This window comes from Symphalangus syndactylus, chromosome 3, assembly GCF_028878055.3.
Source record: "Symphalangus syndactylus isolate Jambi chromosome 3, NHGRI_mSymSyn1-v2.1_pri, whole genome shotgun sequence".
Lineage (NCBI taxonomy): Eukaryota > Metazoa > Chordata > Mammalia > Primates > Hylobatidae > Symphalangus > Symphalangus syndactylus.
In genome coordinates, this window is record NC_072425.2 from 87818125 (window position 1) to 87845413 (window position 27289).

Here is a 27289-nt window from a genome sequence, read left to right on the forward strand (position 1 = left end):
CCCAGAAATAACCAGGAATGGCCATGAATCTGGATGCCATGAGAGAGAGAGAGCATGAGAAAACTGCAGCCACCATGCTCACTCTCTGTAGTACGAGAAACAAAAATGGAGTACTTTTTCCAGAAAACACAGCCCCGGGCTGGAACCATTTCTACACAGACACAGGGTTACTAAGATGAGAAACGGGAAAAAGATGCTTGGTCTTTTAAAACTCCACCTACAGGGGTGATCTACCTCTTCCTCATGGGAGAAGGAAGAATGAGGTTCTCAATTCACCATACTTGTCTTTTTAACTGACACAATAATTGTACATATTGATGGGGTACAATGGGATGTTTTGATACATATATATGTTGTGTAATGATCAAATCAGGTAATTAGCAGGCTCATCATCTTAAATATTTCTCATTTCTTTGGGGTGGGAACATACAAAATCCTCTCTTCTAGCTATTTTTTAGATATACAATATTGTATTGTTGACTATAGTTACCCTACTGTGCAATAGGACACCAGAACTTATTCTTCCTTTCTAAGGATGGTAACTTTGTATCCGTTGACCATTCGCTCCCCATTCTCCCCTTCCCCAGTCTCTGGTAACCACTGTTCTATTCACCATTTACAGGAGATCAGCTTTTTGAGAGTCTTTATGTGCGTGAGAACATGGATTTGTCCTTCTGCGCCTGACTTACTTACTTCATTTAACATAATGTCCTCCAGGTTCGCCCTGGAGCATCTTTTATCTTTTTAAAAAACATAACTATATTACTTTATTATCACACATAAAATATTAACAGGAATTCTATATTACCATGATATGTTAATGTTAATTTCCCATCGTGTCATAAATGTCTTTTTTTTTTTTTTTTTTTTTTTTTACAGTTCGTTTGGAACAAGATCCAAATAAGGTTCTTACCTTGCACTTGGTTGATATGTATAATCTTTTTTTACTATCTTGTTAGATTTAATTTTAATTTTATTTTAAATTGACAAATAATAATTATGTATATTTATGGGGCACAGTGTGATGTTTTGATACATGTGTACATCATAGAATTGTTAAATAAAGCTAATTAACAAATCTATCACCTCACATACTTATTCACCACATTTTTCTTGAGCACATATTATAATAGAGTAACTCATACTGGTCCAACTGTAGACTATTCCCTAGGACTTCTATGAGAGGCAAAAAAGAAACTTTAGTGAAATGAACTCTGGAATAGAAATCAAAAGACTTCTATCAAAAGACGCACAAAACTCTTGCCCATGCCAACCTAGTGGCCTGGGGCAAATCCTCATGTTTCAGCATCTCGGTCTAGAAAAGGGAATAACAGTGTCAGCTCTGCATACCTCATAGAGTTTTTATAAAGAGCCGATGAGTCAGTGCATGTGAGGCTGCCTCGCGCTGGTGCACTCTCTAGCACACACAGAGATCACCTGGAAGACTTGTGAAAATGCAGATTCTGATTCTGTAGGTCTGGGATGGAACCCGAGATTCTGCTTTTCTAAGAAATTTCCCAAAAGGCCAAGCATCCTCAGTAACATTAAGAATTACTCATAGTATAATTAGTTTATAAAATTCTTACCAGAATTTTTTCTTCAGTGAAATTTATTTGCAAACTAATTAATTTACAAATGTCTTACCAGAGATGGATTCATGAATTCTTCTAAATACACCCGACACAGTTTGCGATCCCAGTCATCTGTGATGTGGCCTCCATACATGATCTCACCAAAGAGATAACGGAGATCTTCCCATGGGACCTGTGGAGAAAACCACACAAATATTCACTGCTGGGTGCAGAGTCTACCTCAGAGTAGCCAACCAGTGGCACATGCCCCTCTAGCACAATGCCCTCTAAGCCTCTGTCAATAGGAGGATTTAAAGGTGGTTCAGAAATCGTCTAAGTTTCTGCAGAGAATTTCTTGGGAGAATTATTTTCAGTGTCTTCTAATATAGTCAGTGAAAATTCACTAACATTGAACTGTTTATGAAGATTTTTTTTCTTTAAGAGATAAGGTCTGGCTTTGTTGCCTAAGCTGGAGTGCAGCGGCACAATCACAGCTCACTGCAACCTTGAACTCTGGGGCTCCAGCAATCCTCTCGCCTCAGCCTCCCAAGTAACTAGGACTACAGGCACAGGACAGCACATCTGGCGCATTTTTTAAAAATTTTGTAGAGACGGGGGTCTCACTATGGTGTCCAGGTTGGTCTCGAATTCCTGGCCTCAAGCCATCCTTCCTCCTTGGCCTGTCAAAGTACTGGGATTTATAGGCTTGAGCTGCCACGCCCAGCCTTATGCAGATTTTAAAAGAAACTGAGTCATCCCTAGAACATGTTTGCAGGGAAAGTTTATAGATTCAAAATCTCATCTAAAAATTGTGAAAGGATGTTGGTTCACAGGGCCTTTGAAGTATGACATGTTTTTATTATCTGCTTTATATCAGCTGGTATTATCTGATTCAGGAAAAGAAAGCAACATCCACACAATTTGAATTTGGGGTGTATTTAGAATCCTAGTATTTTCCAAAAGTCCAGGCAAACAAATCCCCTTGCCACAGATGGAGTTGAGGGCTTGTCTTATGGCGTGACTGGCCTAATGACTGTTCTAAGGGCTGTAACTAATGACTATACCATGTTTTATTCAAGAAATCACTGTATCTACTCTTTATTTGGCTGAGCAGGGTTTGAAGCCTCTTTTTGCTACCTTTTAGCTTCTTCTGGGTTTGCAAAACATTCCAGTGTGTGATGAAGCCTTTCTAGACAGGAACCTTTACACCTTCGGGGGCAGTATACTGCCTCCCAACAGTTCAAGTAAAAACATAATTATAGCCTTCGCTTGTTGCATGATGTGACAGAACAGAACAAGTAAAATTGCTTCAACTATGCCAATGTACTTGCTACAAGTTTATTTGAATTTGAATAAATGAACCTCAAATATGTCTTTTAAGCTGGGTTGAGGTGAATGAAAAATAAGAGAGGGGTGCCTAGACCGCAACACGCTCTCTCAACCACTGCATGGACTACCTTCCAAATAGCTGAAATGGATGGAAAACAAAGGCTTCTGACTTTCAGTTCTTTTTCTGCTTACATTTAATTGATGCTTGCTACACATTTTAGTATTCAATATGTATCTCTTTTTAATTTTTATTTAACAAGGGATCTGTTCTTTTCAATAATTATTTATTTCAATAATTATCTGTTCTTTTCAATAATTATTTAGCTAAGGATTTGTTCTTTCCTCTTTTGTTATTCAGACAGAGTTTTGCTCTGTTGCTCAGGCTGGAGTGCAGTGGTATGATCTCAGCTTACTGCAACCTCCACCTCCAGGGCTCAAGCGATCCTCTCATCTCAGCCTCCTAAATAGCTGGAACTATAGGCGTGCACCACCATGCCCAGCTAATCTTTTGTATTTTTTATGGAGACTGGGTTTCCCCATGTTGCCCAGGCTGGTGTCGAACTTCTGGACTCAAGCGATCCACCTGCCTTGGCCTCCCAAAGTGCTGGGATTATAGGCATGAGCCATCACACCTGGCCTCAGATCTATTCTTTTCAATAATTGATTCTGTTTCCCTCAATCCTGGTCTTTGTTTTTTACATATACTTTCTTGAAAAGGGCATTTTGTACAACCAAACGTGCTCATAGGAATTTAATTCCCAAATCCTGATAAGTCGCTTTGTGATGTGCAGAAAATGACTGAGAAACTTGAGAATGTGTGAAAAACTTAAGGCTGTGCTGATCCTGGAGCCCCAGGATGAAAAAAAGCAGGACACAGTGTAACTCAGTTGGTCAACTGGTGTTTCCAAGACTCAGGATGTAAGAGCTGGAGAGAAACACATGTGTCCACTTCCCTCTTCCTCCCCTTCATTTCCACCTCAGTGGTGTATAGGATTCAGCTGAAATACGATTCTATTCCCGGTCTCAGCCTCACAGGACAGTTATGAAGGACTTGAGTAAAAGTCTTAAATGATCCATTCCTTTTTCTACCTAGAACTGTTATAATTTTATGTGCAATAGTTTAGACAAAATGTGCTAGGAATCAACACAAAAATATTACTATTTATTAGAATAGTCAAAATATGCTCAAAGTATTCAGAATTACTTTTTAATTCTATAAATTAAAAAATGAGAGATATGGAACACTGAACATCATATACCATATTAAAACCATTTATTTTGGATACAACTTATTTAAAATTTGTTCCTTGGGAAAATACACCTATGTTAGGTACCAAGGGTATCTATTCTAACAGCAATAAAATCACCACTGAAGCTTGAGAAAGCTGACAAAAAAATTATAACAATCGTTACTGAAGGAACATAAAACAATAGTTGCCATTTAGAAACAGGGATGGGTGATTTTAAAAACCCTTTATAGAAAATGTGGCCTAGAGTACAACACTTGACTGGTTTTAACACATGTATCCTAGTTTTAACTGATTTAACTTAATGAAAAATGTTTCCCTTGCGAGGATTAAGCTAGAAAATCCTTAGGAATGAATGGTTCTTGCTTTCTGAAATCCAATCATTGGGTTTATGAGAATTTACACAAATGTTCTTGATGAGGCATTCCCATTCCCATCTGTAAAACACATTTTAGCTACGAAGTAAAATCATTCATCTACCTTTAACTTCAAATCAAGGGGAACATTACTGAGAAAGTCACAACAAGGTGGCATCCTTAATACATAATAATGACATATGCAGGAAATGCACCATTATTTATACATGTGACGCGCTGTAAATTGCTTCCATCATCAGAACTAATTGTAGTGATTATTAATGCGGTGTTATGAACTGTCAGAATTGCTGTATGTAATTACATTTGTGCAAATGCTTCATTACCTGCCTAATGAATCTGGCATATATGCACATGTAAACCACTGTTTTTGTTAACATAATGAAGGACTTTTTTTTTTTTTTTTTTACACTAAGCTGCTGATGTAGAACTGGTTTGATCTATCTCATGAAGTTCAAACATCCACTGCTGGAAAACCTTTGATCTGGTTTATTTTTACACTTGGCAGAAGATACATACGTAGTATCAGCTATTTCAATAATAGCTTCAAAAGAGAAATTATGGTCAATTTTGATAGGGCCTAAAGACCGACAGTTTTGTAAACTCCTTGGAAGAGGTTATTTGACCACCAGCACTTACTTTAGGGTTTGCCTCTAAGTAGTTGTAGAGGACATTGGCACAAATGGTGAGGTCTCCAGAATTAAAAGGATAGCTTCGGCTCCAGCCCTGGGGGCCAAACCTCAGTCTCCCAGCAACACAGGCATGGAAGTAGCAGAGAGAAAAGAGGATGCTTTTAAACTCCTGCTCCTTGGAGCACATTTCAAGTGTATCCTGGGAGAAAAGAGAAGAAATGCTTGATTATCCATCTGTATGGTTTCCAAGAGCAAGGGTCTGCGTTTTCAATAATCTTGTAAAGAACTCTGAGAGCGAGATACTACAGAGGCAACATGCAGTTTTCAGCATGGCTACTTATCCTATGAGAAGCATAACAGGAGATTATTTGGCATTTGCCAGTCTGTTGGCTTAAGATAAATACTTTTATTTTGCTTCAGTCATGCTTCTGAATGCTTCTAAGTTCACTAGAAAATGAGATAGTTCATTTTAACCATGTCATACTGCTTGACATAATTTTCCCCTGCAAAATTTACCTCACAGAATCTGGATGACATAAAGCCATCATCTTCATTTCATCACTGTAGTAGAATGCTATTATAGTTGGGAGAATGCTAGTTAACCACAACTACCCATTCTTCCCTGGTTCCATTGCAGTAGAGATCATCTGGGCACATGGACACCCATGACTGTTTCCCAGCCTCCCTTGAAGCTATTTGTGTCATCCAAGCAAGTTTTTGCCAACAGAATTTCAGCTGAAGTGCTATGCATAACTTCCAGGTCATTTGCTGAAAATGAAATTGCTTGTCTTAGTTGTCACTCTTCCCTTTTTTTTTTTTTTTTTTTTTTTTGAGACAGAGTCTTGCTCTGTCACCCAGGCTGGAGTACAGTGGCACCATCTCAGCTCATTGCAACCTCTGCCTCCTGGGTTCAGGTAATTCTCCTGCCTCAGCCTCCTGAGTAGCTGGGATTACAGGTGCATGCCACCACACCTAGCTAATTTTTGTATTTTTAGTAGAGATGGGTTTTTGCCACATTGGCCAGGCTGGTCTTGAACTCCTGTCCCCAGGTGATCCACCCTGCTCAGCCTCCCAAGGTGCTGGGATTATAGGCACAAGCCACGGGGCCCAGTGAACTCTTTCCTTTTCTATGGCTAGAGATGATGATGATTCGACAAGTCTGGAAACCTTGAGTTAGGTATGGCAGAGGCACCCATCAGCTTGGGCATATGAATGATCTCATGGAACAAAGCTGCCTAAAATGTGAGAGAAAAAAACTCCTATCCTGTTTGAATCCCTATAGTTTTGATTCTCTTTCTTACAGCAGCTTAGCCTGTACCTTAACTAATAAAATCACCATGACACATTATTTCCTTCCAATGAACTAAAAGTAAAATTCATTGTTGGGATGACTGGGTGATATATGGAAAATTGAGAAACATGTGTCTAGACTTGTGAAGTTTTTTGTTTTTTGTTTTTTTTTTGAGATGGAGTCTTACTCTTTCACCAGAGGGGCTATCTCTGCTCACTGCAACCTCCGCCTCCCAGGTTCAAGCAATTCTTCTGCCTCAGCCTCCCGAGTAGCTGGGACTATAGGCACGCACCACATGCCCAGCTAATTTTTGTATATATTTTTAAATAGAGATGGGGTTTCACCAGATTGGCCAGGGTGGTCTCGAACTCCTGACCTCATGATCCACCCACCTCGGCCTCTCAAAGTGCTGGGATTACAGGCGCGAGTCACTGCGCCCAGCCTAGACCTGTGAGATTTTTTTAAGAACGCAGATGGAAAATGGAATCCTGGCATGCTACATGGATATGGTTATGGCCCAACAGCCATAAAATTAAAAGGAGAAAAATAGCTGTCCAATCTATGGCTTAAAAGTCATATTTCACCCATGTTCAGATTTGGCAGTTCTGTGAGGCAAGGAAAGGAAGTTGAGGACTACTCCTTCAGCTGGCATTGAGCAACAGGGGAGGAAGAGGCCAAAATCTGCCCTTTCCTGCCTAGTCCTTTAAAGTGAGCAAACTATAGCCAGTTCACACTTCAAATGGATCTGACAACTTGGGCCATACATGAAGTATACTTAGAACCAGTGTGAGTAGGAATTCAGACCTAGTCTTCCAGAGGACTTGTGGTACCAAACCAAGACCAGATTTGTTCTCTGTGGGCCAGGACCAGAGAGCTTTTTAATTTCTTTAGACAGTGCTTTTAGCAGAATCCAGGGCTCCCACCAAGTATGGTTCTAGAATTGGCCAGGAAGCATGTAGTGCAGATCCAATTAAATCACTAGGTCACTCTAAATCACTAGGCCATTTTTAGGTCATTTATGGGACGTGGAAATATACAATCATTAAAAAAATAACTTTTCCACAAATAAAAGGCAAGCTTGTGAAGGCAGAAAAGAGAAACTGTATAACTGGAATTAACCCTGAAGGGTATAAAAAAAAATTACTTTTAAATGTAAGAAATTTCTAGGAGATCCAATATATGTATCAAAATCTCACTTTGGAATTACGATCTAACAAATTACTTAATACCTTTCTGAATTACAGATAGTCCACATAAAACCCAAGGTACTACAATAACTAAGTACATTACTTCAATCTGTGCTTTATATAACTGACTTGGCTTTATCCTCAGTGCTAAAAGAAACAAGTCAATCCATTTCATTGTGTTCTGATAACGTAAATGATGTAGGAAGAAAATATGAATCAGGCTTTCTGAAGAAAAGGTATGAGTCTACCTACCATTCCACATTTCAGGCCAGTTGTACTTTTGAAAACCAAGTGATAAGCAAATTAATATTTAAAAGATACAGACTGCACTGTGAACAGAGAACAGGCATCTGTATACCCATAGTAGTGCTATTTGTACACAATTACCAATTTTATATGCACAATGATCAATTACTTGTTTCTGCCTGCAAATTTTACAGGAACAGAAATCTATATTCTTACTCTAAAAAAATATAGTTATCTGGGTGTGAAGGGAGCCAAAAGAGTACTCGTTTATGTTATCTTCCTCAAGAGGCTCTTTTTTTTTTTTTTGAGACGGAGTCTCACTGTGTTGCCCAGGCTGGAGTGCAGTGGTGCGATCTCTGCTCACCGCAACCTCCGCCTCCCAGGTTCATGCCATTCTCCTGCCTCAGCCTCCCGAGTAGCTGGGACTACAGGCGCCCACCACCACGCCTGGCTAATTTTTTGTATTTTTAGTAGAGACGGGGTTTCACCATGTTAGCCAGGATGGTCTCAATCTCCTGACCTCGTGATCTGCCCGCCTCGGCCTCCCAAAGTGCTGGGATTACAGGCATAAGCCACTGTGCCTGGCCTCAAGAGGCTCTTTAGCTGAAAGGTGTAGGTAGATGGCATCCTACAAGAAATGGTTATGTCCCAGCCACTTGATTAAACTTACATAAATATTCTGGAATGCTCAGGATAATAAAGCACCAGTATTAAACAAACTGTTCATTTTGAATACACATGCCAAAGTTTGGAGGTAAATGCTAAATTGAGGGGAAAGATTAAAAATATGGATTTAAAAATTAGCCAGGCATAGTGGTATACACCTGTAGTCCCAGCTACTCAGGAGGCTGAGGCAGGAGGATTACTTGAGCCCAGGAGTTCAAGGCTGCAGTAAGCTATAAGTGTGCCGCTGCACCTCAGCCTGGGTGACAGAGCAAAAAAAACAAAACACAGGTTTAATTAGATTTGAAAAATACCCTAGCAGTACAGTTGACTTGTCTAAACCTCTTGGGTATTTTACTCCACTGTGAGGGACACCCAGGCAACAGGAACAACTGGTCCTCATTTACCTAACCCATATGTGTAACAACAGAGATAGCATTCATCACTCTATCCATACGCAGGCTTTAACAAGATTGGACCATAGCAGCAACACAGAACACCCCAAATAATACAAGGAGATGTGGGAAAGGACATCTGTGATGGAGACTGCTGATTGCCTTCCTTAAAATGTCTTCTTGCTAATTTTTAGCTGGGCATATGGTTGCTTAAGATAAATTCACTTTTCCCAGCCTCTCTTGCAGCTAGGTAATGCAATGTGACTAAGTTTGACCAGTGAGATGAAAGGAGAATTTCTGTTTGTTAACTTGTAGGAAGCACTTGCACAACAAAGCAAACACTGTCCTTTTCCTTTTGTCATCTTCTTTGTTTCTTCTTTCATCCTCCTGTCAGGAATGTGGATATGGGGGCTGCAACTCCTACAGCCGCCTGGGACCATGATGAGTCCATTCTAGAAATGGTGAACTATAAAGAGCCAGATTGATGACAATTTGTGGTAATTTTTGGAGCTCTGAATGGACTATCTGTAAAACTCTCATGCGGCAGGACTACTTTTTGACCTTGTGTAAGCCACTGTTATTTTATAAGAACTTCTTTCAAAAGTAGCCAACCCAACATTCTAACTGATAAAAGGGCAATGGGAACTTATTCACAGAGAGCCAGGGAGCACAGGCTAAATCCCTTGAATTACATAATCTGATTAAAAACTGCATTTTGTTTTCTAACATAATGACAGGTCAGCATTCATAAAAGACTCTAACATTTTAGATTTTCTGCAGATTTTTTATTTTGTTGGTTGGTTCTGGCTAAAATAGGTTTGATGAGAACATTATTTAGTGAATCACTTTGCTTATCTTTGCTTTTGCTACTTAACATCAAGTTCAGTCTTAATATTTCAAAGGATCCTCTCCACTAAATAAGAAATATTCTTCCTTGGGCCAGGTGTGGTGGCTTACGCCTGTAATCCCAGCACTTTGGGAGGCTGAGGCAGGCAGATCACAAGGTCAGGAAATCAAGACCATCCTGGCTAACATGGTGAAACCTCGTCTCTACTAAAAAATACAAAAAATTTGCCAGGCGTGGTGGCAGGCACCTGTAGTCCCAGCTACTCGGGAGGCTGAGGCAGGAGAATGGCATGAACCCGGGAGGCGGAGCTTGCAGTGAGCCGAGATCGCACCACTGCACTCCAGCCTGGACGATAGAGTGAGACTCCATCTCAAAAAAAAAAAAAAGAAATATTCTTCCTTGAAGTTCCTAAAAGTCTTTCCAATAAACGTAACTTCAATTAATAAAAGTGGCTTTCCAGATAGCAGTCAAAAGAACTGACAGGTTCACGAAAAGACCAGAACAGGTGTCCTTAACTAGGGAATTCACGCATAGGCTTTGGGGGAATCTGTGAATCTTTATCATTATATGCAACATCTTTTTAACACTTATTATTATTTCTTGAGACAGTGTCTCACTCTGTTGCCCAGGCTGAAGCACAGTGGTGTGATCACAGCTCACTGCAGCCTCGAACTCCTGGGCTCAAGTGATCCTCCTCTCAGCCTCCCAAAGTGCTGGGATTGTAGGGATGAGGCGCTGTGTCTGGCCCAACGTGCAGTATATTTTTGAATGTGTATTTCCCTGGGGAGAGTGGCCACAGTTTTATGAGGTTCTCGAAGTGATCTTTACCAAAACAACGAGACAAACAAACGAACAAAAAAGCTGAAAGATAAGTGGGCTGAAGCATGTTTGTTCATGAAATGTTCACTTTCATGAATAAAGATAATTATTTTAGGGGGCAGATAAGTCCTATTTAAATAAATCAAATTCCTCTTTGTGTGTACTTTGGGAAATAGCTTGAAACTGTCATAAATAGCCAGAAATTATAAATTAAGGGATGATTAAAAAACATATATGTCTGTCATAGTGGATTAAATAAGGCATATTGCAATTATTTAATAGTTTCAAAAAGATTTTTTGAGTCCTACTATTTACACAATCTTCTGTGTATATATAGGATACAAATTACTCAATTATTTAACCAACATTATGAAGGAATTATGATAATTGACTACCTAAGAAGAATGCAACACTGTATTCTTAGGTAGTCAATTATCATAATTCTTTCATAATGTTGGTTTACATATTGACCCAAAAGCTACTAGAAAAGAAGCTAAGGATGTTGACATGCTTCATAGAGAATGATATTTCTAAGAGGGGGCTGAATATTTATCACCAAATCATGTGTATTTCCTCTTTAGGGTTCATTCTACTCTCCTAACAAGAATGCGATTTACCAAGGATTTCCAAAAAATTAGAGGAAGGAAGGAAGATCTCAGAGCAATAGCAAGAAAGGAAACTGAAAGACTTGATAATGATGTTGATAGATAGGATAGTTTGGGTAAAAAGAGTAATGGTAATGAAGGTATCATATATATATCATATATATGGGTGTATATATATGTATATATACATATGTATATATGTATTTATATATGTATTCAGCCAGGTGCAGTGGCTCACACCTGTAATTCCAGCCAAGGTGGAATTGGGAGGCCAAGGTGAGCAGATCACCTGAGGTCAGGAGTTCGAGACCAGCCTGGCCAACATGATGAAACCCTGTCTCTACTAAAAATATAAAAGTTAGCCAGGCATGGTGGTGGATGCCTGTAATCCCAGCTACCTGGGAGGCTGAGGCAGGAGAATCGCTTCAACCTGGGAGGCTGAGGTTGCAGTGAGCCAAGATCACCTCATCGCACTCCAGCCTGGGTGACAAGAGCAAAACTCTGTCTCAAAAAAAAAAAAAAAAAAAAAAAAAAAAACCAAACTAAAAAAAACCATGTAAGTATTCATTTGTCTTATCTTGGAAAAACATGAAAATATAAATAAGGTGTCATAGATATAACCCAAAAAGAGGACTTTAAATTTACTCATATCAAACCAGGGCTAAAACATTACACTGAAACTTTTACCATGTCATTACTGTCACCATCATCAACAAGAATAACAATGACTTCTTCTCTTTCTGTGGTCAGAGATACTAGTCTGCCACATTTGTTTTCAAGAAGCAAGTTCCGGCCAGGCGCGGTGGCTCATGTCTGTAATCCCAGCACTTTGGGAGGCCAAGGCAGGTGGATCACCTGAGGTCAGGAGTTCGAGACCAGTCTGGCCAACATGGTGAAACCTCATCTCTACTAAAAATACAAAAATTAGCCAGGCGTGGTGGTACGCAGCTGTAATCACAGCTACTCAGGAGGCTGAGGCAGGAGAATTGCTTGAACCCAGGAGGCGGAAGTTGCAGTGAGGCAAGATCATGCCACTGCACTCCAGCCTGGGTGATAAAGTGAGATTCCATCTCAAAAAAAAAAAAAAAAAAAAAAGGCAACCACCTCAAGAAGTTACCTAGTTAGCTTTCCCTACACAGTAGCTGAAGTTTTCTTAATGTCAGGGTGAGACTGAAACACATTTACTGGTCATTAGAATAGGAAATGACAGGGGCAATTCTTTCAAGAGATTAAAACACGCCCACCCCTACCCCTCCACATGCGAATGTTAAGAACTTGCTTCATCCCTCTCAATGACATGCCTGGGTTTATTCTGGGCCCCCAGAGTCTTGTGAGATGACTCTGACTTCATTGTCTGCCTAGCCTGCTTCACTTTCTTACCTGATCAAAGTTGTAGAGGGCAGCATGCAAATTGGCCAGCATCCCTGTTGGGGGTTCATTAGTGATCTTAATGGAATTTTCCAGGAGTCCTTGAGGGATGAGATGCTCATCTGGTGTAGGTGCAGACTCGGCACTCATGAAAACCCTGTAATCTCTGTGGCTTCCTTGGCTGAATCTTTCAAGGAGCTTCTCCAAGGTTCCCAGCCACTTGGCTACCAAATGAACATTCTGAAAGATAGTATGGTGCATAATTCCTGTGAAGGTGAGGCATATTACTTGAATTATAAGATTACATTTTCTTATATATAATTGCACTGAAAACTCAGAGAACCATAATTCAAATTTTCCTTTATCAATACATCATAAAAAGGAAGAAAAAAAAGCCAAAAGGGAATTGAACCTTGAACATATTAAATGTTCCCAATCAACACAGATTGTCTTTGTAATCCAAAATCTCCACGCAATACACATACCTACTTCAAACACCCACCAGTCACTTCTGAGATGGAGTTGCCTAGTACTTTTCTTTGTTATGGTTCAAATCCAATTACTGAGACATATTGGGGTTAGTTTGAGAAAATATGAAAACTAAAAGCCAGAAATGTGCCTGATCACCCTCTTCATTGGTTTCTGATGGAAACCTCTTCTACTCAAACTCTTACTCATAAGCATATGGACTCAAAAGGATATAAGGGAAGCAAGGCTAGCTGAAAGAAAGCAATCATTCATTGTTAAGATGCTTTGTTTATTTCTAACAGATGATTTTCCTTAAATCCTAGGGCTGTCAAAAATCACACACAAAAAATTAAATGCCACCACCATTGTCATTCTTTGCTTTTCCATTTTATGATTCATAAATTTCCTCTTCCAATATCACACCCACAGGGTATAGCTTGGTAGTTGGTGCTGGGAGGGAGGTATAAAGGCAGCACCTTACATGCTCTCTGGCTTTGGAGAAGTCCTTGATATAATAATTGAAACATCACACCCAGATATATATAATTATTTCCAACAAAGAAAAACATTTAAGATTATAACAGCCACAAAAATACAGAGAATGAAGGCAAACATGGAACAAAATAATAATGCAAGTATCCTTTAAAATTTCTATTGCAAAAAGATCTAAGCCCACTCAGTCATTCACATTATTGGCTTTTATTCCCTTGGCAAATAATGAACACTGGTAGATGTGGTGGGCTGAATTATGCACCCCCAAATTCATATGTTGAAGTCTTAACCCCCAGCATCTCATAATGTGACTGTATTTGGAAATAGGGTCTTTAAGGAGATAATTAAAGCTAAATGTGGTCATTATGAAGGGTCTTTTTTTTTTTTTTTTGAGACAGAGTCTCACTCTGTCACCCAGGCTGGAGTGCAGTGGCACGATCTCGGCTCACTGCAAACTCCACCTCCTGGGTTACGCCATTCTCCTGCCTCAGCTTCCCGAGTAGCTGGGACTACAGGCACCCACCACCACGCCCGGCTAATTTTTTTGTATTTTTAGTAGAGACGGGGTTTCACCATGTTAGCCAGGATGGTCTCGATCCCCTGACCTCGTGATCTGCCCACCTCGGCCTCCCAAAGTGATGGGATTACAGGCGTGAGCCACCCCACCCAGCCAATGAAGGGTCTTAAACCAATATGACTGATGTCTTTATGAGAAGAAGGGATTAGGACCCAGAAACACAGAAGACAAATCACGTGAAGACACAGAAATTTGGCCATCTGCTCTAGCAAAGTAATACACTAGGTAAGGACTCTAAGTTCCCTCCTTTACACGCCTGCTAACAGGTTATAAGGAAAGAGTATTTCTCATTCCTAATTGTGCCAATCGTAAAAGAAAACAACAGAAACAATAATAAAACCTGCTTTGTAAACTCAATTATATCTCCATTCTCTGTCTTATGGGCTACAACAGTACCTTACTTGAAAAGTTTACTTGAATCAAATGTAAAAATATTCTAGGTAGTGACTTTGGAGTCACTGAAGGGGACAGAAAAGCCTCCAAGCAAGCCATCATGGAGCACAGGCACACTTTGGAATCTAGCTTGGCAGCTATTCTTGAGGGTACTGGCTTCGGGACTGGCTAGATTCTTATGCCTATTTTTCCAAGAACAGCAATGCTTGTGCAACATTTTTGGACAGTCTGTATGTCTTGGAAATGCATGAAAAATGGTCATTGTGCCCTTGAAAAATGGTTTTTAATATCTGTTAATTCACAAGCCTTCTGGTGTGCATATGAGATAAAGATAGTTGCCAGCCTGCTACTTTTATAATAGTTTTCTCTGGAATGTGGGCTTTCTATTAACTACTATCTAAACACCTTTAGAGGGCTCTATCTAATCATAATAATTGATTACACTGGGGCTTGGGTAAGAACTAATTAACATGTACATACATATTATATAACCATGTTAACATAACTTAATGTAAATTATGAACAGTATAACAAGTTTTCATTATGTTTGTCTTCTCTTTCTTCAAAGTCCTGCTTCTCTCTTTCCTGCTGATCAAATGGATACTAGAAACTTCTAGACACTGGGATGGCCCAAAGCCTGGTATAATCTCTCCTTACCAATTACTCTATGTGGGTACGGGGGTGGGGAGTGAAGAGGAGAGGTTTAAACAGTTAAATTCTTGGTTACTGGCTTAGCTCTAAGAACAAAAATCAAAGGTCTAAAACAAATATCCAAAAGTAGATCCTTGACAAAATAAGATCTTTTAAGTTTTTTTCATGTTAAAATTTACAACTTGCAATTTTAGGGGCAACAAGTAGCTCAGCAGATACAAAAGTAATGGAAACAGTTTATTTTGAATATGTTCTTTTGAGGATGACTATGAATATGTTCTTTTGAGGAACACCTCCTAGTGTTCTCTCCAGTCTGAGCCACTGGGAGCACGAGAATGCTCAAGGAGCTCTTTCCTTTCTGAGACAACCTTAAAATTTACCGAACTGTCTGAGCGTCAACCGTTTTCTCTGAAAAAGCCAACCTTCCTGTGTTTCTGATTCTGAGCCTCAGAAGGGGATGCACTACACTGCCCTCAAGTCCCCTTACTAAGCTCTCTATTAAGGCCTCATCTAAGCAGTGGGTATTATCATCCCAGAAGGTTACATTCCTGCAATCAGAAGCCTGCTTGGACTCTGGAAGCTTCTTTATGAATCCAGTTGCATTTCAGGCAGAAATGCCAAAGGCACCGAGCCTGGATACTGGAGACACTAAGGGAAGCCAATGCTGTATCTTGCATGAGGGTGGCTATTTTCAGGAATGTCACCTGCTGCTAAACAGACCTAGACTCAAGTACCAGCTCTGCCATCCAACCAGCCCCGTGGACTTGAGGCTCTCCAGCCACTCGGATGCTCACTTTTCTCATCTTTATATAGAGAATGATGACTCCTAACCTAGGCGCTTTGTTGTAATGATTCAAGATAAGGTAGCCTGTGAATTGCTTACTGGCGAGAACCTTTGCATGACTCAGCTGAAAACTAAGTAGCCATTCCTAGACCTGCTGAGACAGCTAGCAGAGCTTGCTGTGGATGGAGTCAGCACATTCCTCAGGTGCCCCCTAATGCTGGACTGTGCTCCACTGGTTCCTGTAATACTCAGCCAATGGGGCCGTCCCAGAGGACACTGGGTGGGAGAACCAAAGGTCTGTATGATGTTTGCCTGAGAAGGGATAAAGGAGTTGTCTACTCAAATCCCTTTAATTTATAATCAAAGGGAATGTTACACACTAGGTAGGGGCAGAGTTGGACTTGTATGAGATAATGATTGACGCAGGAGCCAAGTATTGGGGAGGGTCCCCAGGGAATCTCTGACCTGCCTGTGCATTGGGAGAACGTGGTGGAGCCATAGGAAATTCGCACCATTTGCAGCAGGGAGGAGCCTGGCCTCTACAGCTCCTGTGCAGTGGGCTGGTATTCAGTCTGTGAGGCTGGGGTGTGTTAGCAGGATCCCCTTTCACTTTGCTGAGAGTTTTTTTTTTTTTTTTTCTTTTCGCTCAATAAATTCCATTCCCCCCACCCTTCAATGTGTCTGTGTTCCTAGTCCTTTCTGGTTGTGTGACAAGAACCCGGTTTTAGCTGAGCTAAGGAGCAAAATTCTGCAACAACAATATACATTAAAAAAGAGTTCTGTCGACTCTAATGTCAACCCAGACACTATGACAACCGTGTTAGGAATCTAAACGATCCTGTTTGTTGTCAGGCACTACTGAGTGTTCCAGATATCTCTAAGTGAGGGGAACGACGAAGTTCTTCCTAATAGTTGTAATTTTAGAGTACAATGGCTAGACAGTCTCTCAGAAGATGACAGCCATCGCCGTCTGCAGAGCCCCTCACCATGTTTGCAGGCATCATGAACACTGACAGAGCTGCCTGGACTCTGCAAATCGCCACGCGCAGCGCTGTTAAGGGAGCATTCTGTCGGGCGGGACAGCTCTGCCCCGGCGCTCCTCTGTGTTTATGCCCAGTGTCTTCCCTGAAACTTAATACTCACTTGGAGGATGACCCAGTGTCCTCCTTTGGAAGCTTTCTCCAGTGTCGCTTCTGCCACCGTCTCCTGACCTTGTCCTAAAGACACGTTGTGGAATTTTCCAGAGTCAATTGTAAAGCCAAGTCTTTTGCCTGTGGGAGAATACACCATGGTGAGGGGAAATGTCTGTGAAGGAGAGTGAGAGGAGCCTGGAATTCTGTGGTCTAATGCACATCTGTGGTCACCGCAGCCATCTTCTGGGTGACCTTCCTGAAGAATCCCAAAGAAACTAATGTTGTATCCACAAGCAGCATTTTGAGCTCTCCACAGCTGCCTCATTGCAAGCATTGGAAAAGCTGGTGGAAGCCAGTTCCTTTGGTTTTACGATAATGAAGCTTTTGACATTTTGATAGATGGCAGGCATTGTTATGGAGCTTTATAAACTCTTGCAGGAGTAGCAAAGCATTTCTCTTATAAAAAGGAGCAACATGTGGTAGATATCACATCATTTTTTTGAATGGATCTGTTCATTGGGTAAATGCACAAGCCTCTCACCTTGTGAGGCTGCATTTAAATTGAGCACAGTCAGGTCACAGCTATATTAACCTGGTATTCTTGGTGCAGGCCGTGGGGAATGGTAATCCAGAACACAAAGGCGACAGTGCCTTGTGCAATCAAATACACTTGCTCTAATGACCATTATTTAGTCACAGGGGGCACAAGATTACATGAGCATGGGGAAAATTGCCCTCTGGCCCTCATATAGTCAAAAGGTGGAAAACAGTACAAAAGAAACTTGCATTATGCCAGCCAGAGGAATGTTCCATTTCAACATTTCTTCAGACTACGGTGTTATTAGCTTTACATTTTCCATACACCCAATCTTCAACAAATTTAAAAAAAAAAAAAAAAAGAAACTAAGATCGCTGTGAACTGAAAGGAAGGGCAGGGGGTGGGGGTGAAAGGGAGGGAGGGAGAAGGGGCGGGCCAGCGAGCCTCCCGGCCACTCACCAAGAATCTCCAGGTCTTTAAGGGCATCTACCCCTGGAGACAGGATGAAGAATATGGGGATGGCTGGGCTGCTTTCTTCGAATGCTTTAACTAAGTCCAATCTGGTCCTCTCCACATACTTTGCACCCAGTTTTTCCTCTACAAAATTTCTATAAAAAACAAGAATACAAAAAACACAATCAGTGGTTTTGACCTTGAAAAGAGTCACCATTTGGATAATGGTGACTCTTGGATAATTAAACCACACAGGCACAGGATAGAAGTAACCAGGTTTATTACATGGGATGTCTTGTTAGAATAACAATATGAATCCAGCTAGATGTATGCGGTAGGTGTGTCAATGAAATCCTTCTCTTCCTTAGAAGCTCTGGAAGTCAGAAGCCTACATTCCATTTTGGGGGGCTACTGAGACCCCCCTGAGTGCCATCAGCTGTCTGCTATGGCTTTGTATCCCCCAAAATCCCCTGCCAGATTCCCCCATTACTTATTAACAGTTCATTAGATTTGCCACAGTGCAATTTTCCAGCCTGCTGGGCTTCTCATGAATATACAAATGCTTTTTGGGGTGTTTCTAACACAGGGAGGCTCAATTAAGCAAGGATTATTTTCCAGCAGCATCAGATTTAGCAGAAAGTAAGTACTACTAAGCAGAATTAACTTGTAAAGTAGAGTTCAGCAGAGCCTTCAGCAAAGGGAAAATTGGCTGAACTAGACAAAGCAAAGGAAAAAACCTGAGGCACATGAATATTACTGAAGAAACACAATAGGGAAGGAAGTTGAGAACTCTTTGGTTGGTGAATTCAAATTAGAATAAGACTTGTGTGAATTAAGCAGCACATTACCATTTAGAAGCCAACAGGGCAAAGAAAAAGGACACTTAAACCAAGATGTAGACAAGGGTTTCTGCTTTGAAATTGCATTGGTTGTAAAGTTATAGGGACTATGAGTGACTCCATTAAAGGAATGCATTTTTGTTTGACATGCAAAATCTTCAGAACCAAAATGCCATCACTGAATGAAAACGATGGAAATTACACTTGGATAATGCATGAATGCATCTTCCTGGCCTCTGAACTCTGCTGACACCCATTTCTTTTCCAGGAATATTTCCATCAGTCCCCTGTCTCCCCTACTGATTTCAGAATTAAGCTTTTTCGGGAAGAATGTGCTGAGTCTGCCTAGCACATGGTTTAGTGTTTAGCAAATTTTAACAGCAGCAGTGATTATAATATCAAAATATCAGCAGAATCACTCCCCATCAATATGGATGGTAAACACTTCCACCAGATCCTCCTAACTCTTCAGACTACATTTCCTCTATGTTAACTAATATGTGTTTCCAAAAATGCTGACCACCCCACCTGAGAGCATATGTCATTCTGTCAGGACGCATTGCTCTCAGAATAATCAGCTTCTGTATTAAACTTTTCTTCTTCCATTCTTGAGGTAATTTTTCTTTTTCTGGACACTCGGATTCTACCCACTTCCTCCACTGCTTGGCAGATCCTTCCACATCTCGGTCTATGCCTCGAAATTCTTCCATGAGAGCAATTGCCTGTAATATGATAGGGAAACAAGTAGGAATGGTGTGAATGATACTTCATAGTTTGAGAAGAAGACTTGTGAGTGTATCTAATCTTATGTAAAAAACCATGCTGGATAGTGTTCACTTTCCTCTCCAGATTTCCATTTTTTTTTTTTTTTTGCTCTGCTGAGAGGGTGAGCTCAGAGGACACTTGAGCTAAGTTCCCTGGTTCCCTGACCTAGTTGGGTTTGGCCAACAGAAAGCAATGGCAGGAGCCTGGAAGACTGGAGAAGAGAGAGGTGGGGGTACTTCTGTCAGAGGTGTTTGAACCAGAGCAACTTCATCTTGAATAGGAGCTGGGTAAATTGAGGCTGAGACCTGCTGGGCTGCATTCCTAGGAGGTTAAGAATTCTAAGTCACAGGATGAGATAGGAAGTTGGCACAAGATACAGGTCATAAAGATAAAACAGCTTGCAGTAAGGCAACTGGCTAAAACTCAACAAAACCAAGATGGTGATGAGGGTGACCTCTGGTTGTCCTCACTGCTACACTGCACCAGTGCCATGACAGTTTACAAATGCCATGGTGACGTCAGGAAGTTACCCTATATAGTCTAAAAAGGGGAGATACGAATAATCCACCCTTTGTTTAGCATATCGTCAAGAAATAACCGTAAAAATGGGCAACCAGCAGCCCTCAGGGCTACTCTCCCTATGGAGTAGCCATTCTTTATTCCTTTATTAATAAACTTGCTTTCGCTTTACGGACTGACCCTGAATTCTTTCTTGCACGAGATCCAAGAACCTCTCTTGGGGTCTGGATCAGGACCCCTTTCTGGAAACATTTCTACTCCAGCTTTTCTCGCGGGAATGTGGTTTGGCAGGGACTATGTTTGTCTGCCACAGGCCACAGATCCTCTACGGTTGGCTCTCTCCCATAACTTCATTTCTTGGTAGTTCCAGTAACTGTCCTTTTCCTCCTTTTTCCTTCCCCATCCCCTGGTTGATTTCCTAATCCTTCTTGCCCATACGATGAAAATAGACTCTTGGTTAAACTTTCTTCATCACCCTTTTGAATGTGCCATCTGTTTCCTGTTAAGACCCTGACTGATACACATTTGAGCTTGAATTTTGAATTCTAAAGTTACAATCTAATTACAAATACTACTTTAAAAAGCTGAACATATATAAAAATAAGAGGTAACAGTTATTTTCAATGCACAGAAATCTTTCCTCCTTAGAAAAAAGAGTAGGGCAAAGCTTAGCATATGTTGAACATCATTAAGATACTCCAGATCCTGGAAGAATTAACTTCTAACAATAGGGCCTTTGACAGAAAAATGCAATGAGGATTGATAATTGAAGTTTAAGGCAACTGACACTTTTTTCTCTAAAATATTCTGTTTTGCTTAAACATTTTACAATGAGAATAAACGACTCTATTGTGGTGTAATTTAAAGAACTATTTAGAAAAACGGCAAAACGATTTAAAAAGAAAACAAAGTAGATTTTTATTTTTATTTTTTTTGAGATGGAGTCTTTCTCTGTCCCCCAGGCTGGAGTGCAGTGGTGCGATCTCGGCTCACTGCAAGCTCCGCCTCCCAGGTTCACGCCATTCTCCTGCCTCAGCCTCCCGAGTAGCTGGGACTACAGGCGCCTGCCAACACGCCTGGCTAATTTTTTTGTATTTTTAGTAGAGAAGGGTTTTCACCGTGTTAGCCAGGATGGTCTCGATCTCCTGACCTCGTGATCCGCCCGCCTCAGCCTCCCAAAGTGCTGGGATTACAGGCTTGAGCCACCGCACCCGGCCAACAAAGTAGATTTAAGGAAATTTTTAAAAATATTCATTTGTGTCACTTGGCTTTTATCAAAGGTCCTGACAGATTGTACATATTTATTAACTTTTCCACCCATACATAAGCCAAAAGCTCCTTTACATCTAAATAAGAAATTAACCAATTGAATAATACAAACATTAATAACATCACATTATATAGTGCATTTCTACAACTGAAATGGTGCTTAATACATCACCTGTATTCTTTAATGTTTACATTTCAACACTGGAGAGAGCTAATATTTTAAATAAGATCCAGAAATTGAGAAACTGTATTCCTAACATACCTTGATAGCACTCCATGATGGAGAAGTTAGGAAGTCAACGGGACTCAGATGAGTGTGTTCAACTGTGAATCGAAGCAGGAAATCCAATTCAAGGGGGTCTATCTCTTTCTTTCTCAACAAAATCTTGAGAGTAGACAAAATTGAAAAGGATTATTTGGTTTACATCAAAATCATGACACAGGAAGTAGTCACACATTTAACAGACATGACTGAGTAGGCAGAACCATATCTACTGGAAACTCCAATTGATATCTGTTCTATTGCTGAAATAGGGAATCTTAGATTATGTCAATGATCTCAAAACCATGATCAGAAATCTAACAGAAAATAATTATGAAGGCTGATTTACTCCTATTCTAACACCTATCACTATTAGCAACATATTTAAAATAGGCATTCATATTAAGTGTATTATTAGATCAAACTTGTCTTAACATTTACACAAAATGAGAAAGCCTCCAGTGACAATGGATTAAATTACTAAACAGAAGGTAGAACCAGTATTATTAGTTAATTCTGGTATAGTAGTTATTCAATAAACTACAAGGTACATGAAGGATTTTTTAATATGTAAGATTATATTGAGAAGAATGAGAAAACCTTTTATAGGTACAACTAAACACATTGTGAAGTGGAATAAACTTTAGACATTCTGGTCACAGAACTGATAAAAAATCCATAGTATATTTTGGAGAGTACAAATGAAGTATTCCTAATTTCCATATAAAAACCATAACACCCCACAAAGCTAAACAGGTAAAATTTTTGAGCTTTATATTATCTTAAAATTCCAGATATTTTCAAAAGGTGTTATGAGTGATCACATGCATTAAAATATTTTATTCGATATTATTTTTGCTTGAGTTTATTTCAACAAACAAGTAATTATCCATATAGTTATGAAACTTTGATTTATATAGATTGTCAGGACTTGAGATTATGATATAGGTATGGCTTCCAAGGGGAAGTTTTAAATAGATGTTCATTTCATGTATTATCATCCCTGGTCCTTTTCTATTAATGAGCAGTACATACAAAACAAGTATTTCATGCCTGTAATCCCAGCACTTTGGGAGGCAGAGGCAGGCAGATCATGAGGTCAAGAGATCAAGACCATCCTGGCCAACATGGTGAAACCCTGTCTCTACTACAAATACAAAAATTAGCTGGGTGTGGTGGTGCACGCCTGTAGTCCCAGCTACTTGGGAGGCTGAGACAGAAGAATCCCTTGAACCTCGGAGGCAAAGGTTGCAGTGAGCTCAGATAGCACCACTGCACCCCAGACTGGCGACACAGCGAGACTCCGTCTCAAAACAAACAAACAAAAAAACAAGTGTTTCATTGTGTAATGCCTTACTCCTGTTTATTACATACATAGTTCATCCTTAGCTGCAGATGTGTATAAAGTGCCTTCTTTGGCACACACAGAATAGGTAAGACATAGACCTTTCCTTAACATTTGGATAGAAAAAGACATAAAGCAAACTGGCTGGTAAAAGGACAATCTGCTTATTTTATCTAGGAATGCGGTCTGCAAGGGTTTCTTTTTTCTTATCACAAACACTTTTTTTTTTTTTTTTTTTGAGACGGAGTCTCGCTCTGTTGCCCAGGCTGGAGTGCAGTGGCACGATCTCAGCTCACTGCAAGCTCTGCCTCCCGGGTTCATGCCATTCTCCTGCCTCAGCTTCCCAAGTAGCTGGGACTACAGGTGCTTGCCACCACACTTGGCTAATTTTTTGTATTTTTAGTAGAGACAGGGTTTCACCATGTTAGCCAGGATGCTCTCGATCTCCTGACCTGGTGATCCACCAGCCTCGGCCTCCCAAAGTGCTGGGATTACAGGCGTGAGCCACCGTGCCCGGCCATGAACACTTTTATTTAAACAAAGTCTTTCATAGAAATTCATGTGAAAAAGGCAAAAAAAAAGGAAGCAGGTTTCACCGAAGGTGTGAGTAAGAAACCTGGAGCTCTCTTTACCTAGTCACTGCTGTCATTTTCTTAATTTTAATTGACAAATAATAATTATATATATTTAAGTGGTACAGTGTGATGCTTCGATACATGTTTATATTGTAGAATGGTTAAATTAAGCTAATTCATATATCCATCACCTCACATACTTATTTTTTGTGATGAGATTTAAAATCTACTCCTTTAGCAATTTAAAAATATACATTATTAATTACACACAATGGAAAAAAAGGAAAATTCAGTCATTTGTGACAACATGGACGAACCCAGTCACTGTTTTGTAAGGAGCCCAGCTCCACTCAGATCTGGACTCATAATCCTCATCTCAAAGAACCTTCCTGGTAATGCCTGGAAGTTTCTTTACAAGACCCAAGAAGGTGAGAAGAATGTCTCATGAATGTTTTTCAGGGTGACCGCTGTGGTAGGAGCGTAATGTGTATACCCAGCCCCCCGGCCCCACTCCCCAAACCAAAGCACTGGGACCTAGGAGAAGGCTGTCACATGCCCAAGTTCCCTGTGGGAAGCAAATTCCCCTCATGCCACCAAGGGCTTCCAAAAAAAAAAAAAAAAAAGGGTCTATTATATTTTGCTTCAGCAGAAATAAAATATATAAAAAACAGAGGCATCTGCCTTTGGTTCTGGGGATCCTTTTTCAAGTAACTGATCTCCTTACCTGAAAAGCCATCTGGGACAGGAAGGTGAGCTTGTCCTTCTCAAACAGCGCCTGGCTGGTGTAGAGGAAGACAGCGTGGGTGATGCTCTCCATCAGGACAGAGATGCGTCCCTGCACATCCTCCGCCTTCTCAGCCTGCTCGATCGCTCTGTGGAACAGCACGTTAAAAGCCTGGGAAATTTAATGTGACCATTAAAATGTGATAATTGGTGCCTGGATGTCTAGCTAGCCCCAGATACACAGGGCAACGGTTTAAGGTTTATCTATAGGGAGTGAGAATGAGGCAAAATTTTTAGGAAGATTATAGTTTCTGGCACATGGTACATGCTCATTAAATGTTTGCTGTCATTACTGTTATTATGAATATGATTCCATGAAATCCATTCAATCTCCTTCCAAGCAACTGAATTGCATCATTTTCTCTCCTTCTGCCCATGTACTTAAAATATTTTAATATTTAATTGTGGTAGGATAACATAACATAAAAGTTACCATCTTAACAATTTTAAGTGTACATACATTCGGTTCAGTAGTGTTAAGTACAGTCATATTCTTGTGTAACCACAAGAAATGTGGAATTTTCTTTTCATGAACATAAATTATACTGTTTAATGCAGATTCAAGGGCATACGTTTTTGGGGGAGTAGGTTTTACTTGCAGTACAGATTCTCTTCACGTAAGATTACAAAAATACAACACAATGTGATGAGCCCAATTTAAAAATTACATGTGGCAGTCCATACTAACACAAATTGCTCCCAAAGAGGAACAAGAAAAGCTAAATCCAGTGTCACTAGGATGCCAGAGCTTTTTCATGTTGCAAAACTGAAGCTCTGTACCCATTAAACAACTGTATATTCTCCCTTCCCCGCATCCCTGGCAACCACCTTTATTCTACTTTCTGTTTCTATGAGTTTGGCTATTATAGGTACCTCACTGATGTGGTTTGGCTGTGTCCCCACCCAAATCTCATCTTGAATTATAGCTCCCATAATTCCCGTGTGTTGTGGGAGGGACGTGATGGGAGATAACTGAATCACGGGGGCAGTTTCTCCCATACTGTTCTGGTGGTAGTGAATAAGTCTCATGGGATCTGATGGTTTTATGAGAGGAAATCTCTTTCACTTGGCTCTCATTCTGTCTTGCCTGCTGCCATGTAAGAAGTGTCTTTTGCCCTCCGCCATGATTGTGAGGCCTCCCCAGCCACGTGGAACTGTGACTCCATTAAACCTCTTTTTCTTTATAAATCACCCAGTCTCTTGGGTATGTCTTTATCAGCAGTGTGAAAATAGACTAATACACTCATATAAGCAGACTCACAGTCTTACTGTGACTGCTCATTTGAGTTAGGATAATATCAAGGTTCATCCATGTTGTAGCATGTATGAGAAATTTATTCATTTTTAAGGCAAAAGAATATTTAACTGCATGGATATACAACATTTGATTAATCTATTCATCCACCAATGGACATCTGGGTTGCTTCCACCTTTTGGCTATTGTAAATAATGCTACTATGAATTTGGGTATTTGGATATCTCCCAGAGACACTCTTTTGATTCTTTTGAATAAATAACTAGAAGTGGAATTGCTTGATCATATGGTAATTCTATTTGTAATTTTTCTGAGGAATTGCTACACTGTTTTCCATAGTGGCTGTGCCATTTTGCACCCCCACCAAAAGATTCCAATTTCTCCACATCATTACCAACATTTGTTATCTTTTTTTTTTTTGATAGTAGCCATTCTAATGGGTGTGAGGTGATATCTCATTGTGGTTTTGATTTGCATCTCCCTAAAAATTGGTAATGTTGAGTATTTTTTCATATGTTTTTGGCCTCTTTTGTTGGAGACAAACTTTCATTCTGTCATCCAGCCTGGAGTGCAGTGGAGTGATCATGGCTCACTGCAGCCTCAACCTCCCAGTCCTAAGCAATCCTCCCACCTCAGCCTCTTGGGTAGCTGAGACCACAGGCATGTGTCATCACACTTGGCTAATTTTTGAATTTTTTTGTAGAGACAGGGTTTCTCTGTGTTGCCCAGGCTGTTGATCATTTTTATAACATCTTTGGAGAAATGTCCACTTATGTCCTTATTTTAAAATCTGGTTATTTGCTGTGTTTTGTTGCTGTTGTTGTTCCCATGTACTTTCGGGATGCCCTTTGGTCACCTCTTCTTCCTTTAAAGATCACTCTTGATATTTATTACTCTCATTCATGCCTTGGTGATAATGGTGTTGTATGAATTGCTATATCTCTCTATATAAATATAAATTTGAAAAATATATCTGTATATATAAATAGCTATCAATATAAAAATATCTATTTATTTATTTTTGGATGACAGGGACCAGAGACCACAGATTAATTCACCTTGAAGTATGTATATTTGAGTGAAAGTAAAATCCTACAATGACAGATATATACAGTAAACACTGGTAAGAAGGCATTAACGACGTATAGCTTGAATATGTCTTATCTGAAATGCTTGGGGCCAGAAGTGTTTCAGATTTTGGATTTTTTCAGATTTTTGAATATTTGCAAATACATAATGAGATATCTTGGGGATGGAACCCAAGTTTAAACACAAAAGCATTTATAGGTTGGGCTTGTGGCTCATGCCTGTAATCCCAGCACTTTGGGAGGCTGAGGCAGGTGGATCACCTGAGTTCAGGAGTTTGAGACCAGCCTGGCCAACATGGCGAAACCCCATCTCTACCAAAAATACAAAATTTAGCCAGGCATGGTGGTGGGTACCTGTAGTCCCAGTTACTTGAGGGGCTGGGACAGGAGAATCGCTTCAACCCGGGAGGTGGAGGTTGCAGTGAGCCGAGATCGCACCACTACATTCCAGTCTGGGTGACAGAGTGAGACTCCATCTCAAAAAACAAAACAAAATGAAAAAACAAAATTCATGTATGTCTCATAT

The 27289-nt window shown here is 40.2% G+C and overlaps 1 protein-coding gene across 1 annotated transcript in view; it reads right to left on the reverse strand.

Moving 5' to 3' along the window:
* DNAH11 (dynein axonemal heavy chain 11) overlaps window positions 1-27289 on the reverse strand; it is a 366891-nt gene that overhangs the window by 16031 nt on the left and 323571 nt on the right. Inside the window, exons 69-76 of the mRNA XM_055272477.2 lie at window positions 24362-24532; window positions 21718-21840; window positions 19431-19624; window positions 18070-18218; window positions 17083-17210; window positions 12587-12814; window positions 5161-5352; window positions 1645-1764 (exon numbers count right to left, since the gene is read on the reverse strand). Coding sequence (XP_055128452.1) covers window positions 1645-1764; window positions 5161-5352; window positions 12587-12814; window positions 17083-17210; window positions 18070-18218; window positions 19431-19624; window positions 21718-21840; window positions 24362-24532 — 1305 coding nt within the window. The remainder of the gene's footprint in view (window positions 1-1644; window positions 1765-5160; window positions 5353-12586; window positions 12815-17082; window positions 17211-18069; window positions 18219-19430; window positions 19625-21717; window positions 21841-24361; window positions 24533-27289) is intronic.